We start from the raw sequence: 14,343 nt of genomic DNA, 5'->3' as shown, positions 1-14,343 counted from the left end.
ACTACTAAGGTCCCTGTGTCGGCCCTGCAGTGTGGTGGTACAGCCGGGCTCGATCTGTGGCTATAATTTTACAAAACTAAGGTCAAACCCAATACGTTACCATAAGACTAGTTTCCATGTTACGGGTAATCTAGAGATCATAAAAAAAGTTAAATTTTTCTTTTTTTGTGTAAAGCGCGTTTAAGAAAAAAAAAATTGTGGGAGTTTTCAAGAGAGTTGAAGACCAAAGTTTTAGCTACTGTTTTGGCAGAGTCTATATAAAGTTGTTCCATCAAGCTTTTTTTTTTCTTCAAACTGAGTTTCTCATTTCGAGTGGAAAGGTCGGTTCAACCAATCGCCGAGCGGTTTTAATTAAAGTCTTACTTACTTAAGACGAGACACAGGCTATACAGACTAACTTGGCATCAAGAGGCTGCTGGACCCAAATGCTTCCAATGGGTTCACTCTTTTGTGAGTGGTCGAATAAACGCCAGCCACTCCTTATCCTATTTGTGACCATGCTTTCGGAATTCCAAAGATGGAATTCCACATCTTTTCTGACGTCGTTAGGCCAAGATTTTATCTGGCCACCTGGTTTTTTCTTCCATGAGGAAGCGGGGGCTGCTAGTAGTACCTGGGGTGCCAGGGTCTCTTTCGAGCGCCTCATTACGTGACCTAGTCACTTGAGACGTCTTTTCTTGATCAGAGAATAAACGTCAAGTTTTTGTCTGCATACTTTCATCAGCCGTTCCTTGATGATTCTTTGCGCCAAGCTGATGCTCTTCCTCTGCCTCGAGGGGACAGATGTCACATCAATATAATAAAACATGAGTAGATCCCGAGCTTCGTCACGATGTTGACTTCTCCTCTAGTCCAAAGTGGTTCGCGGAGTTGGCCAAATAGCGACCACGCTTTAAATTAAAGTCTGACAGTGATTAACATTTTTGACGGTTTCCTGGCCTTGTTACCAAAATATTTTTCTAGACTAATTAATGGAAAAATATAGAAAGTCAAAAAGTAGGATTTTCTTGTGGATTCGAATCTGGTATCAGCTACCTTTCCAAGCCAATTCTGCTTTTGATTCTATTCACTTTGTGATTCCGTTTTTTTTCTTTTAGTCGTTGTTGATGAAGTAGAGGAGTTGTGTCACACAACTAATGAAATTGAATGTTTCCCTGTTCTCTTGCTTAGTAGTGATATTAGATAGTTTTTTTCACAGAATGAAAATCATTTTTTGAACTCAGGGAGTGACACTTTTTTCAATCGATTTTCCGTGAAGAGCTGATGAATAAATAATTACGTCATTATTGTGCAAAAAATCGATGTAGCAGTTCTTTCGAAGGGCTGAGAACTTCTACGTTGTGGTGCGCATCGAAAAAAATAGATAACGACCATATTAAAAAGTGAGCTAAGGCTTGGTTCGTTGAAGGAACAAGCAGGTGGCACTTTTTTGTAAGGATTATCAATTTGTGTAAGTGAAGAGTCAAAGTCGGCTGGAGGCACCCCTTTTCTCACCACGCCCAGCCTACTTCTTGTAAAGGTGAAGTTTTTTTTTTTTTTTTTTTTTTTTTTTGCAGGACTATATATTGCGATTTTTTTGTATAAATTCAGTGTACACTGGCTAATTCTTTTTGGAAACAAATGAACAATGATAACAGAGAAAAAAGCCATTTATTGTACCTAACTTTACAATAATTTGTAAAAATCAGGTCGATGTTAAGGCACAACGTATACGTTAAGTGACTAGTTCTGTTGGATGGAGGGAGGTGGGTTAAATATTGAATACTTTTGACTCGACTCATCTACTTGGTTATCAACAGTCCTACACATAGTTCTCTGTACATGTATACACACATGCAAAACATCCTGACTTTCGACGGTAAATGAACAAATCTTCTCACACTGGTTGTTGTAATGGTGGTGAGTATGAGGAAAATTCGATCAATCACAGTCAAAGAGTCATAACAACAGTAATGTAATAAAAATAAACATCTATTTTTTTTCTTCACATCCTTTCTTTCATACTTCCAATTTTGCTTCCGGTTTAAAACATAAAATGGCACTAACCTGCAAAAAAAATAATCATGTAGTTCAAATATACTTTTATACCTAAGCGGTAAAAAATTTGGTTGCAAAAAAAAAATCATGTAGTTCAAAAATACTTTTATACCTAAGCGGTAAAAAATTTGGTTGCAAAAAAAAATTCATGTAGTTCAAATATACTTTTATGCCTAAGCGGTAACAAATTTGGTTGCAAAAAAAAATAATCATGTAGTTCAAATATACTTTTATACCTAAGCGGTAAAAAATTTGGTTGCAAAAAAAATCATGTAGTTCAAAAATACTTTTATACCTAAGCGGTAAAAAATTTGGTTGCAAAAAAAAATTCATGTAGTTCAAATATACTTTTATGCCTAAGCGGTAACAAATTTGGTTTATACCTAAGTATGATAAAAATATAATACTTTAGAAACAAATTTGGGCTATATATTTGAACATTAGAGGGGAATTAGAACATTAGAACATTTACATTAGAACATTAGAGATATATATTTGAACAGTTGAACAAATATACTTTTATACCTAAGCGGTAAAAAATTTGGTTTATACCTAAGTATGATTAAAAAAATAATACTTTAGAAACAAATTTGGGCTATATATTTCAACATTAGAGGGGGCGGGGATAAAGTATAGCGGGTCTGCATGCCTCATATGTTAGGTTCAATTATTCTGCATATTATGTAGTAAGAATTGTTTTCTAACTTCACGATGCCCTATACTTTACCCCACACTACCACCACCCACCCCCTAATGTGCAATATAGCCCAATATATAATGCAAATTTGCAATATATAGCCCAAATTATATCTTTTCCACCTATTCTGTCACTTCTCTTTGTCTTGTCTCACACTAAGCTGAAATAAAATAATAAAAAACTGGTTCAGCAATGCGTAAACTTGAGCGGTAGGGGGTTATCATACAAGTACAATAATTTTTAATTTTGGGAGAACAAAAGTGCTATTTATGGTGCTGGCAAAGATGATGCTCCTATTTTGGACGAACACTGGGCACCGAGCACCATAATTTTTTATATCAGATTTATGGTAGTGTTTGGACATCCGTCAAGGAAAATGAAAAGTCAAACATCCTCGAATGGGGCGAAGAAAGGTCATAAGAATAGATTTACAGGAAGTAGTGATTCCACGGAGGGGACAATAGGGAAAGTTCTGATCAGTGCGGGGTTAAGTAGGACCGCTCACGGCTGTGTTGGTCTCCTTGCTGCTATTAGTTATTTGCAGTATGTACAATCTTAGAGATAGATAATTTCAAGTCTTACTGAAAAATTTAGCTTCTCTGGCTTGATTAAACCTGTTCTACTCTGCGAAAATAGAATTAGTAAATAGTAACAATATCATTATTGTGGTTTAACAAAATTATAAATATAGAATTATAATTTTAGAGTGATTTTTGGAGTCTTTAAGTGGATTTGGGAAGAAAGTAGTGAGCTCTCTGAACCCCTTGAACGTCATGGTTTTTTGATAAGGGTAGCCTTCTTTTCAGAATTTAAAATTCTTTCGAAATTCTTATAAGTTCAATTTATTGAATTCGGCCTCTCTTGGCTTTATTGATGAGTAAAAGTAACAAATAAGATTAACAACGCTTCTTGACTACTATGGTTCCTGCGTCGGCCCTGCAATGTATTGCTACAACCGGGTTGGATCTCTGGGTCCCGTATTACCTAGCTGAGGTCAAACCCACTCCGCCACCACAGGACAAATCGAACCCAGGCCCCCTGCATGGCAGGTTGATTAGTAATAAACCAAACAGAGTAATTTGAAATGAATGATAAAGTGTACTATAACCTCATTTCGATGTACTTGGTGCATCGAGAATTCAATTTTGAACTCACTCTCCTAAGATTACTAATTATTATATCCGAGAAGGGTCGTCGGGATTTCAGATACGTTTATGCGGGGTATGTCGAAATAGGAACTGAAAGTTGACTAATGAATTAATAAAATTTTTGGGTTAAATATTTTTTTTTAGTTTTATTTTAAATAATGCATAAGGAAAATTTTCTTATGTCGATCTATCAAAGCCATTCCGAAATAAAATTTCGTTGTAAGCACAAATACTTCCAATAAAACTTTTTTTTCCATTAAGGAATAAATAATTTAAAGAAATAAATCAATAAAGATTAAAGAACTATAATTATTTATTTCTTTAATAAAATGTGGATTTTCTTAAAATATTATACACCTGGGCTGGTGAAAGGGTTCAAACCATTAGATATTAGTTTCAAATAGTAAGGTAGCCTAAATTAATGATATGCTATTTATACTATATCACATAATGTACTAATGATGATTCTTTTATCTACATGTACTAAAAAAAAGTGATATAAAAAGTTGGTATAAAAAGTAAAGGCATCTTCAAGTTTTACCTTGGAAATTACCGGCTATCTGAAAATCCTGGTGTGCATTTAATCCATTGGAAAAATGGAACTACTGAAATTTTTTATTAAATTTTTTGAAATTTTTTATTACTTTTAAATAGTAGGGTAGCCTAAATTAATGATATATTAAACTGTGATATAAACATCTGATAAATCTTATACTATATCACATAATGTACTAATGATGATTCTTTTATCTACATGTACTAAAAAAAAGTGATATAAAAAGTAAAGGCATCTTCAAGTTTTACCTTGGAAATTACCGGCTATCTGAGAATCCTGGTGTGCATTTAATCCATTGGAAAAATGGAACTACTGAAATTTTTTATTAAATTTTTTGAAATTTTTTATTACTTTTAAATAGTAGGGTAGCCTAAATTAATGATATATTAAACTGTGATATAAACATCTGATAAATCTTATACTATATCACATAATGTACTAATGATGATTCTTTTATCTACATGTACTAAAAAAAAGTGATATAAAAAGTAAAGGCATCTTCAAGTTTTACCTTGGAAATTACCGGCTATCTGAGAATCCTGGTGTGCATTTAATCCATTGGAAAAATGGAACTACTGAAATTTTTTATTAAATTTTTTGAAATTTTTTATTACTTTTAAATAGTAGGGTAGCCTAAATTAATGATATATTAAACTGTGATATAAACATCTAATAAATCTTATACTATATCACACAATGTACTGATGATGATTCTTTTATCTACATATACTATGAAAGACAGAAAGAGAGCTTACCAAAACTAGTTGAATCTAAACTTCCTTGAATACATTCAGCGAAAAAGCGGCTATACATTCAGTTTTCTTTCCACTAGCCTTAACTGTGTATTGACCTACATCCCCTACTGTCACAGGTGATATTGTCATTGAATATTTCTTCTTGTCGCCAATAAATTTAAATCTGCTATTCGAATCGTCCAATGGAATACCATCTTTCAACCATTGAACTAGAAACAATGAAAAAGTTAAATAATGCAATGGCACGTAGCCTCTGTGGTAATTACTGAAGATCCTTCATGGGTTTTCCCTCCTCTATTTCTCTTTTTTTTATCTCTCCCTTTCATTATGTGTCCGTCTTTTTCTTTTTTCCACGATGTTTTCCCAGCTTTTGTCGTTTTGTGAGTTTTATTACAACAAACGAAGCCCAAGTTCCGATTGAAGAAGATAAGTGGTTACAGGCGATATTACCGTTGAAGGAATAGCTGTTACAGGCAATATCATCGTCAACAATTTTTTTTTCTTGTAGCCAGAAAACTTTAATCTACTATTCGAATGAACTATGTTAAAGTCATTTACAAATGAGAGTTAAAACATTGTTTGAAAAGTTATCGCTTTGGTAGTTTGGTAGACCTTATCTCCACTTCTATCCCTCCACTTCTATCCCTTTATCTAAATAATTCCTCATCAAAGTTTCACGCCCTTGCTTTCTCTTTGTTTATGTGTGTTTCTGGCCTGTATTCAAGAGGAGCAGATTTCTCAACTCTAATCTAAAACAGAAGCGGGCCGAAAATTTGCGAAAAAAAAACTGTTTTACCGGATGATACGAAATTCGCCTGCCGAAACGAAGTTATTCTCCTGTCAGCTTAAATGCTTCTTATCAAGTCTAATTAATTCAAAAGCGAGTAAAGGACATATAAAATGATAAAAATAGCCATGGGCTACTAAAGAATAAGGGCACAAACAGGATTTACTTCGATACTACTTAATTAATCAATTAATTATTCGTGGAAATTACTATAGACACAATTTTACACATACACATTTTTTTTTTAAGTTAGTAGTTAACCACATTCCAGTTTGGCACTGTCGTGAATAACAATTTCTATTGCTTGTTTTATTTATATTCATTGTCGGCTACACAACGTTATTCATATGAGCAAAGATTATTTAATGCTTAAAAGTTGAATAAAATGAACTTTATTCTCATTATGAATGGCAATTAATGATTGGGAAGAAGCAGAAGAAATTAATATTAGTCATGACTTTCATTAATCGACAGCAGTTCAATCGTATGTATTAACTGATGGCGATAAAGAAAATTATAATTATAACGATAAAGAAGAAAACGATAAAAAAAAACGATAAAGAAGAAATTATAATTGGCAACGTAAACATTTTTACATTAAGTGATGGTGATAAAGAAATTGAAGAAATTATTAATTTATTTATTTCCCTAAAATTGAGGAGTATATAAAATACGTAAATAAAATTGCAAGAAAAAAACGAAATACTTCAACAAATGAAACAAAACACTGGCCTAAAATAGGCTTAATAACATAATTGAACAATATGTAAGAAAAAGCGACAAAATATAAAATATTATTTAAATTCTGGAAATAAGGGAAAAGGTTGTGCACAAAGAGAAAATTTTAGAGTTATGATAAAAATTATCTCCCTTCTTGGCAACCAAAAAGATTATTATTGGCGAAATAAATAGTATGTTGATTCATTCTAGAAAAGGCAAAATGACAAATTCTGCAGTAGCTTATAATGCTAAAGAAATAATGTAGCTAATCAGACTAGTACTGCAAATAGCGATACCGCCACGAATAAATTGTACTCGTGAATGCAATATTGTGGAAGGGGTTTATTTCTAAGAAACATTTGTAAAAGTTCGCGACGGACCTTGGACTTCTGTTTTTTATAACTGAACTACAGTCAACTTCAAGCGTTTCACCCTCCGTAGTCACAGCCACTCTGACCTTTCTACCCTCCGACTCTAGTTTACTTTCCGAAACTCCTGTCACTAAGTGGGCTCAGAATGTCGTTCAAGGACGAAGGGAATTTTTCTTATGGATTAAGAAGTTTTGAAAAGGGGTCTTAGGATAATTAAAAACAACTCAATTTAAGTTTCCCTGAAAATTCTGCCTGATTATGTCACAATTACATTATTGACAAAAAGGTAAACTTTCGAAAAATTTGAGACCCAGACCCTATTTTAAACCTCTCGCCCTCCCAAGATTATGAGGCTTAAGACTACTACTGTGTGCGTTTACTTTAGACTATAAAATATTTCGTTTAAATGGTTTAAAATACAATTTGGTAAATAAAACACTTGCAATTAGTTTTACCATGCTTTCAGCAATGTACTATAAACATTAGGTGAAGAGAGAGGGATTAATGAGTGGCTATCCCCCCTCATATGCAGAGCCATGTCTGTTTGTTTTGAGTTTCAATGTAGCTATTTAATTTTATTTGAAAAAAAACTTTTTCTTATTCAACTACTAGAAAGCTCTCTGTCTGGAAGACACAATGATGGGAAAATTTCTAGCTCCAGGCTGAATGAGTCAAATAAACTACAATGCAAATTACGATTGTGGTCGTTGAATGTAGTCAGGTTAACTGTAATCCAGCCCCCCTAATATGCAGAGCAATGTCTGTTCGTTTTAAGTTTCAATATAGCTATTGACTTTTATTTTTAAAAAAGACTGTTTTTATTTAACTACTAGAAAGCTCTCTGACTAAAAGACACAATTATGGCAGAATTTCCTGCACCCAGGCTGAATGAGTCAAATAAACTACAATACAAATTATGATTGTGGTCGTTGATTGTAGTTGGGTTAACTGTAATCTGTCTTTCAGAGGGTCTATAGCCAGTAGTTTTTTTCTGGATTATTCGCGAATATAAATAATCAAATTAAAACATAAATTTGTTACCTTTGGTTGGCGTTTTATCAAATTCACAACGGAAAATAGCATCCTTTCCATCAGGAAACGTCTCTGAGGAGGGGAATACCTTAAAGGAGGGACTCTTTGTTTCTTCTGTTGGAACTGGAAAAGAGACACAAATTTTTCAGATACATTTTTTAATTTTGGCATTGATACATTTGGATAGATATGTATGTATATATTTATTTCCTATCAAAAGAAATAGATGGGGTATGAGATAAAAAGCGAAAAACACACTACAAAAAAAATACACAAACACAAGAGAAATAAAGAAAAAATCGATATCTAACTACAAAAAACAAAAACTATTGCCTCAAAATAATTGCCCAAGGATGAGTAACAATATTAGATGTATATCTTCATTAGGGTCGATAATCACATACCGACTTGTCACAAAACGTTTACTGGTCCATGGTGGAAGCCGTAAGAGGTACTTCGCATATTTATAATATGTAGACCGCAATTCTTTCTTATCTTCCTTTTGGAATGTCCTCCAAAAGGGACTTCAATACAGATAATGGGGTAGTGCCATTGCATTGTACAGCTGGGCCCAAATCCGCTGACCAAACTGACATTTATAAACTACAACACGGCTATACGCTAGAGATCCGCTTCTGCAGATTACTCTGCAAAAGGTGACGCGTTTCAAGCATAAACCGACCAAATGGATAGTTACATACGGATACATTTGGATAGGTACATGTAATATTCTATTTAGATGCGGTAAGTATTTCTTAATCCGTGGATCATTTTTTTGGGGGGAGGGAGGTGTAAATTTTTGTTTATTTTAATAACAACTTTTTGCAGTTGCAAACAGCGCTTGCAATTTAAAAAAAAAATACTAATTTATTATTTTACTAATTCTGGATATAGATTGCTTTGTAGTCTTTCGGTACTAAATTTAGATTTAATGATTCTTTTTAAATGAATGTTTTGTTGACAGTTCAAAGGGTGTAATACGGACAAGTATAAATTTACGGACACGTAAATTAATACGTTTTAAAAAAACACGTATATATAATACGGACACGTCTTGAAATCCGATGCTATTTTTATTATTATAATATCATTATAATATTATGTATAATATTACATTAGAAGAACAGCGTCATCGCAATCGTTAACGCCAACAAACTGTGGCACCAATCCCGGTACACACCTATAAAAATGCAGTAAAATACACAAGTGTTAATCAAAAGTCATTAGGAATCTTTAAGGTTGTATGTATTCACCTTGGAGTCCTCCAATTTCCCGAGGAAAAATTAGCCAACATCCGGCTATCCACATAATGATAAGATATCACCAACTATTTTGGCCAAACAAATAGTAAAAAAATTAATTTTACTTGCAATTTACTTCCGGAATGTTTCTTATTCTGCACCATATCTAAGCCTATCAATTCAACAAAAAACTGAAATAAATAATTTAATCTAACTTACCAATAACGTGAAGACTGCAGCAGCTAAAAGCCTCTCCAGCGTCATTAAAAACTTCACAGGTGTATGTTCCAGCATCTTCTGGGAACACTTCAGCTATCCTAAGGGAACATTTATCACTTGATCTCTGATAATCGAAATCTTTGCTTGGTTTTATCTCCTTATCGTTATGCAGCCAAATAACGTCAAAACGTTGAGCTCCAGCTATCTGGCATTCGAGAGTCGTTGACTCTCCATCCTTGACATACTGAGATTTGATATGGCTAATTATTCGTGGGGCTTTGTCTACACCTTTTGTTCGCTGTTTTCCGGCTGATGCTAAGCAAAAAGAAATTTATCAGGTCAAGTTGATTACAAATTTTAAAGAAATTACTATAAAACTAAAATATGAAACTTGATGTTAAGTAATGTCGAAATATTGAGTTCCATCTTTTTTTTTTCGCTGTATGGATATCGATGATAAGCAAAAAGAAATTTACGAAGCCAAGTAAACTAAAAATTTATAAGAAATTGTATACAAATATTATTATTTTAAATTGCCGATACTCAAAGCCAAATAACCTCGAAACATTTATGTATTTGGTACTTAAGAGTTGTTAACTCCTTGTCATTGACATAGTTAAGATTTGATATGGCTGATTATTTGCTTGGCTTTGTCGGCACCTTTCGGTCGTTGTTTCTTGGTGGAAGCTGAGCAAAAGTACAATTACAATTTCAAGTGAATTAAAAAGCTATAAGAAATTATTTGAAATTGCTGTAAGTTTAATATGCCATAGCTTAAAGCCAAATAATGTTAAGCTATTTGACATTTAAGAGTTGTTAAACTCTTAATCCCAAGATATGTCAACGTCATCCTTGACATATTGAGCTCTGATATGGTTTATTATTTGCTGAGTTTTGTCTCCACAGTTTTTTCGCTGTTCGTCGGATGATACTAAGCAAAAAGACATTTATAATGTGGAGTTAACTAAAAAGTCAAAAGAAACTTTGTGAAGCCTGTATAATTTTAAAAGGTAGGAACCTTATAAGGTATGTTTATAGGCCATGTATAAGGTAGAGTAAACTGAAAGGTAAAAAGAAACTTTGTGAAGCTAGTATAATTTTAAAAGATAGGAGCTTGATAAGATATGTTTATAAGCTATGTATAAGGTAGAGTTAACGAAAAGATGGAAAGAAACTTTGTGAAGTTAAACAGGTATAATTTTAAAAGGTAGGAACTTTATAAGGTATGTTTATAAGCCATGTATAAGGTAGAATTAAATGAAAGGTTAAAAGAAACTTTGTGAAGCTAGTATAATTTTAAAAGATAGGAACTTGATAAGGTATGTTTATAAGCCATGTATAAGGTAGAGTTAACGAAAAGGTTGAAAGAAACTTTGTGAAGTTAAAAAGGTATAATTTTGAAAGGTAGGAACTTTATAAGGTATGTTTTTAAGCCATGCATAAGGCAGATAAGGTTGAAAGAAACTTTGTGAAGCTAGTATAATTCTAAAAGTCAGGAACTTTATAAGGTATGTTTATAAGCTATGTTTAAGGTAGAGTTAACTAAAAGTTTAAAAGAAACTTTGTGAAGCTAGTATATTTTAAAAGGTAGGAACTTTATAAGGTATGTTTTTAAGCTATGCATAAGGCAGAGAAGGTTGAAAGAAACTTTGTGAAGCTAGTATATTTTAAAAGGTAGGAACTTTATAAGGTATGTTTTTAAGCTATGCATAAGGCAGAGAAGGTTGAAAGAAACTTTGTGAAGCTAGTATAATTCTAAAAGGTAGGAACTTTATAAGGTATGTTTATAAGCTATGTATAATGTGGAGTTAAGTAAAAGGTTGAAAGAAACTTTGTGAAGCTAGTATAATTTTTAAAAGGTAGGAACTTACTACCAAATCGTTTCAAAATTTTGGGCTTGACTGTCCGTCCTCTACATGATGAGAATAAACTAAATTAAAAATTGCTTTTTTACAAAAAGATTAACCTAAAACTTCAAAGGAATAAGCTGAAATCTAATTTTGTGGGCTAAAAAATGGTTAAATTTTAACAGGAAACTTCAAAATACTTCTTTTAAAAATGTATATAGTAATTCTTGTAATTTGCAATTTGGTTTACTGTTAATACTCACGATTATTGAGGCTTTGTTTGTTGTTTTCATTCGCTGTTTGCCAGTTCAAGTTAAGCAAAAAAGAAATTTCTTTAAATATTTTGTAATTATTCAGCTAAAAGACTTTGAAGTGCCTTCAAAATATAGAGTCTATTAATATATCCCTTGCAATGATAGTCGCAAATTGAGCTTTAAATAGCGAAAGTATTTTCTGTATCCTAGAATAACATTCCGTCTTGAGAAAGATTAAGAATTTACAAGGGTAAAAAACCTTAAATGGCATCTTTCAGTCATTTTTTTAAATCCTTACAAAAGTAAAATTTGATTATCAGATGAAAGTGCGTATGGTTTAATTCACAAATTTACCCCCTCCCCCTCTCCCTACGAAGGTTTCAACGAGCTAAAATAAAATGACCGTAACACTATCATTCATTATTTATTTAATTATCATTATTCTTTTTATCTTCTTTACCTCTACATTTTATTTTATTATACATTTTTATTTATTTAATTAATACTGTTTACCATTATATAATGAAAATTTATCAATAGAAATCTGAAGTGTGTAGTTTTTGGGATTATGTGAAAATGTACAACAGGTAACATGTTAAAAGAAAAGCTATCCGTTACTGCCTTTACATAAATGTCTATACTTCAGTGACGTGGAGTTGCTAAAGACAAATTGAAAAATATTTTCTCTAAAAAAATGGCCAGGTCAAAAGCCCTACCCCCTCCCTCTGCCTAAGGTCTTATCTTTAGCTCTGTAAATAGCCTGTATTCTAGTGCCAGGACTATTTATTGATTGAATGCAGAGGTTAAGGGTTAAAATTCTTTTGGTTGACGTTATGTATCTATTGAACGTTATTATGTAGTAATTTTATATAGCAACGTTACTAAATAACGTTACGGTAGTAACGTAAATTTATTCTTACTGTTTTTTCTTCGTGATGATAGGCGTAACAAGAAATTAGTAAATAGATTGCATATATATTTTCTCTCAGCTCATGTTGATATTATTGTCCATCATGTACTCAATACAGTTTTGGTTATTCTTTCCCTTCTGCCAATTTTCTCTTTTCTTTCTTTGAAAAAAAAAACTGTTTTCTAGTTAGATTTGCTTTCTTTTCATTAAATTCTTTTATCTCAACTTAGCAGCTCAAAGTATATTGCTGGCACTCCCTAAGGCCCCTAATCTGTCCGCTAACGTTCCAGCATATAAGTTTCTATAATACTTTTAGCAAAGCCTAATCTAAACCTAAGTGTAAACAATGGGAACATAGAGGAATGTAAATTAATTTATAGCAAACATTTATAAGTTCAAAAATCTTTAGTCAAGTGTAAAACTACTATAAAATCAGAAGCAAAAATTTGAAATATCGGAATGGGAAAATTCTATTATTGCAGCATAAATGTTGTAGACGCATAGGAGCTTTTGCTTGAATTTTAAGTTGTATTTTGATCTTTTACAGAGGCTCCAACTGACAGAAGTTGGAAGTTACGGATGGGGGGCGATGGTGGTGGTGAAGGTTTTTAAAAATTTTCAGTGAAGATACAAAAAAGTATTTTTCAAAATCAATGAGGGTTGGAATTCCGTTTTTTCTTTCGATTTTTTTTCCTGTTAAATGCCAAAAACGGTATTTATCAGTAATATGGTGGGGTAATCCCCTGTACACCTTAAATTAGTGCCCTAATTTAGGGATTTTGTTGCAAAACGAGAAGCTCTTTTGAATACGGGATAACACTTTAAACCCAGAAACTATCCCAAATTAATGAAACCCAAAATGAGAAAAAAAGTTATTATGAACTTATTTTTTATGTCTTTCAAAGGAATCCCTTTAAAAAGAAGAAAAATTGATGAAAAGTTAATCTATATTGTACCAGTGAAACTAAACGAAATCAATTTGAACAAATCCATTTGAATCAAACAAATGAATTTTGCTTACAAATTAAAATTAAATCTGTTTACAACAAATCTTTAAAAGTTTAAAACTGCATTTATAGGTTTTATACATACACATACACACACACACAAAATAAAATTAATTTTATATAATCCTCAGCTGCGCGCAAAAAGCATCATGATAAAAAATAGCTATTTTTACCATTATTGTAATTACCATACCATAGACTATAATTACCATAAACTATAATTACATAAACGGTAATAAAATAGAACTGCCACACAAGAAATTATGAGGAACACTTACGTAATACTGTGAGTTTGCATCTCGTTTCAGCCATTCCAAGTGAATTTACAGCCTTGCAACAATATTCCCCCTCATCTTCAGGGTATACCTCATTTATGGTCAAGGTTGCTGTTGAGTTCTTGTATTTGAGATCAACAACTTCAGATGAGGAAAGAGGCGAGCCATTCTTGAACCAGGTTACTTGCGGGTCTGGAACACCCTTAACTAAGGATTTGAGAACCAGACATTCCCCATCTCTTAGGGATGTGTCAGCGAGCTCGGTCGTGAATCTAGGTGTGCACATCTCAGAATCATCTGGAACTAAATAAATATTATGCAAATTTGTATCCTTTACTTTCTTCCATTTTAGTGTCTGGTACTATTGCGCGAAACGTTATATCAAAAAAAAAAAAAAAAAAAAAACACATCAGATTTTTATATTCGTTTTAGTTCTCTTGGAAAACGCCTTTAAAGAAGCATTTGGCTCCTAAGACTCCTACATCTC

At 32.6% G+C, this 14,343-nt stretch overlaps 1 protein-coding gene across 30 annotated transcripts in view; it reads right to left on the bottom strand.

Moving 5' to 3' along the window:
* Positions 1–1,631: 1,631 nt before the first annotated feature.
* Positions 1,632–14,343, bottom strand: part of LOC136025213 (twitchin-like) — a 397,750-nt gene continuing 385,038 nt past the window's right edge. For all 30 annotated transcript variants that reach the window (XM_065701032.1, XM_065701099.1, XM_065701049.1 and 27 more), the window contains 5 exons: positions 13,860–14,159; positions 9,564–9,878; positions 8,113–8,226; positions 5,194–5,402; positions 1,632–2,046 (listed from right to left, as the gene is read on the bottom strand). In XM_065701032.1, the coding sequence (XP_065557104.1) occupies positions 5,209–5,402; positions 8,113–8,226; positions 9,564–9,878; positions 13,860–14,159 (923 nt within the window). In that variant the 3' untranslated portion in view covers positions 1,632–2,046; positions 5,194–5,208. The remainder of the gene's footprint in view (positions 2,047–5,193; positions 5,403–8,112; positions 8,227–9,563; positions 9,879–13,859; positions 14,160–14,343) is intronic.

This window comes from Artemia franciscana, chromosome 1, assembly GCF_032884065.1.
Source record: "Artemia franciscana chromosome 1, ASM3288406v1, whole genome shotgun sequence".
NCBI lineage: Eukaryota > Metazoa > Arthropoda > Branchiopoda > Anostraca > Artemiidae > Artemia > Artemia franciscana.
Note: the sequence above shows the minus strand (reverse complement) of the source record. Positions and strands in the feature narration are given on the sequence as shown.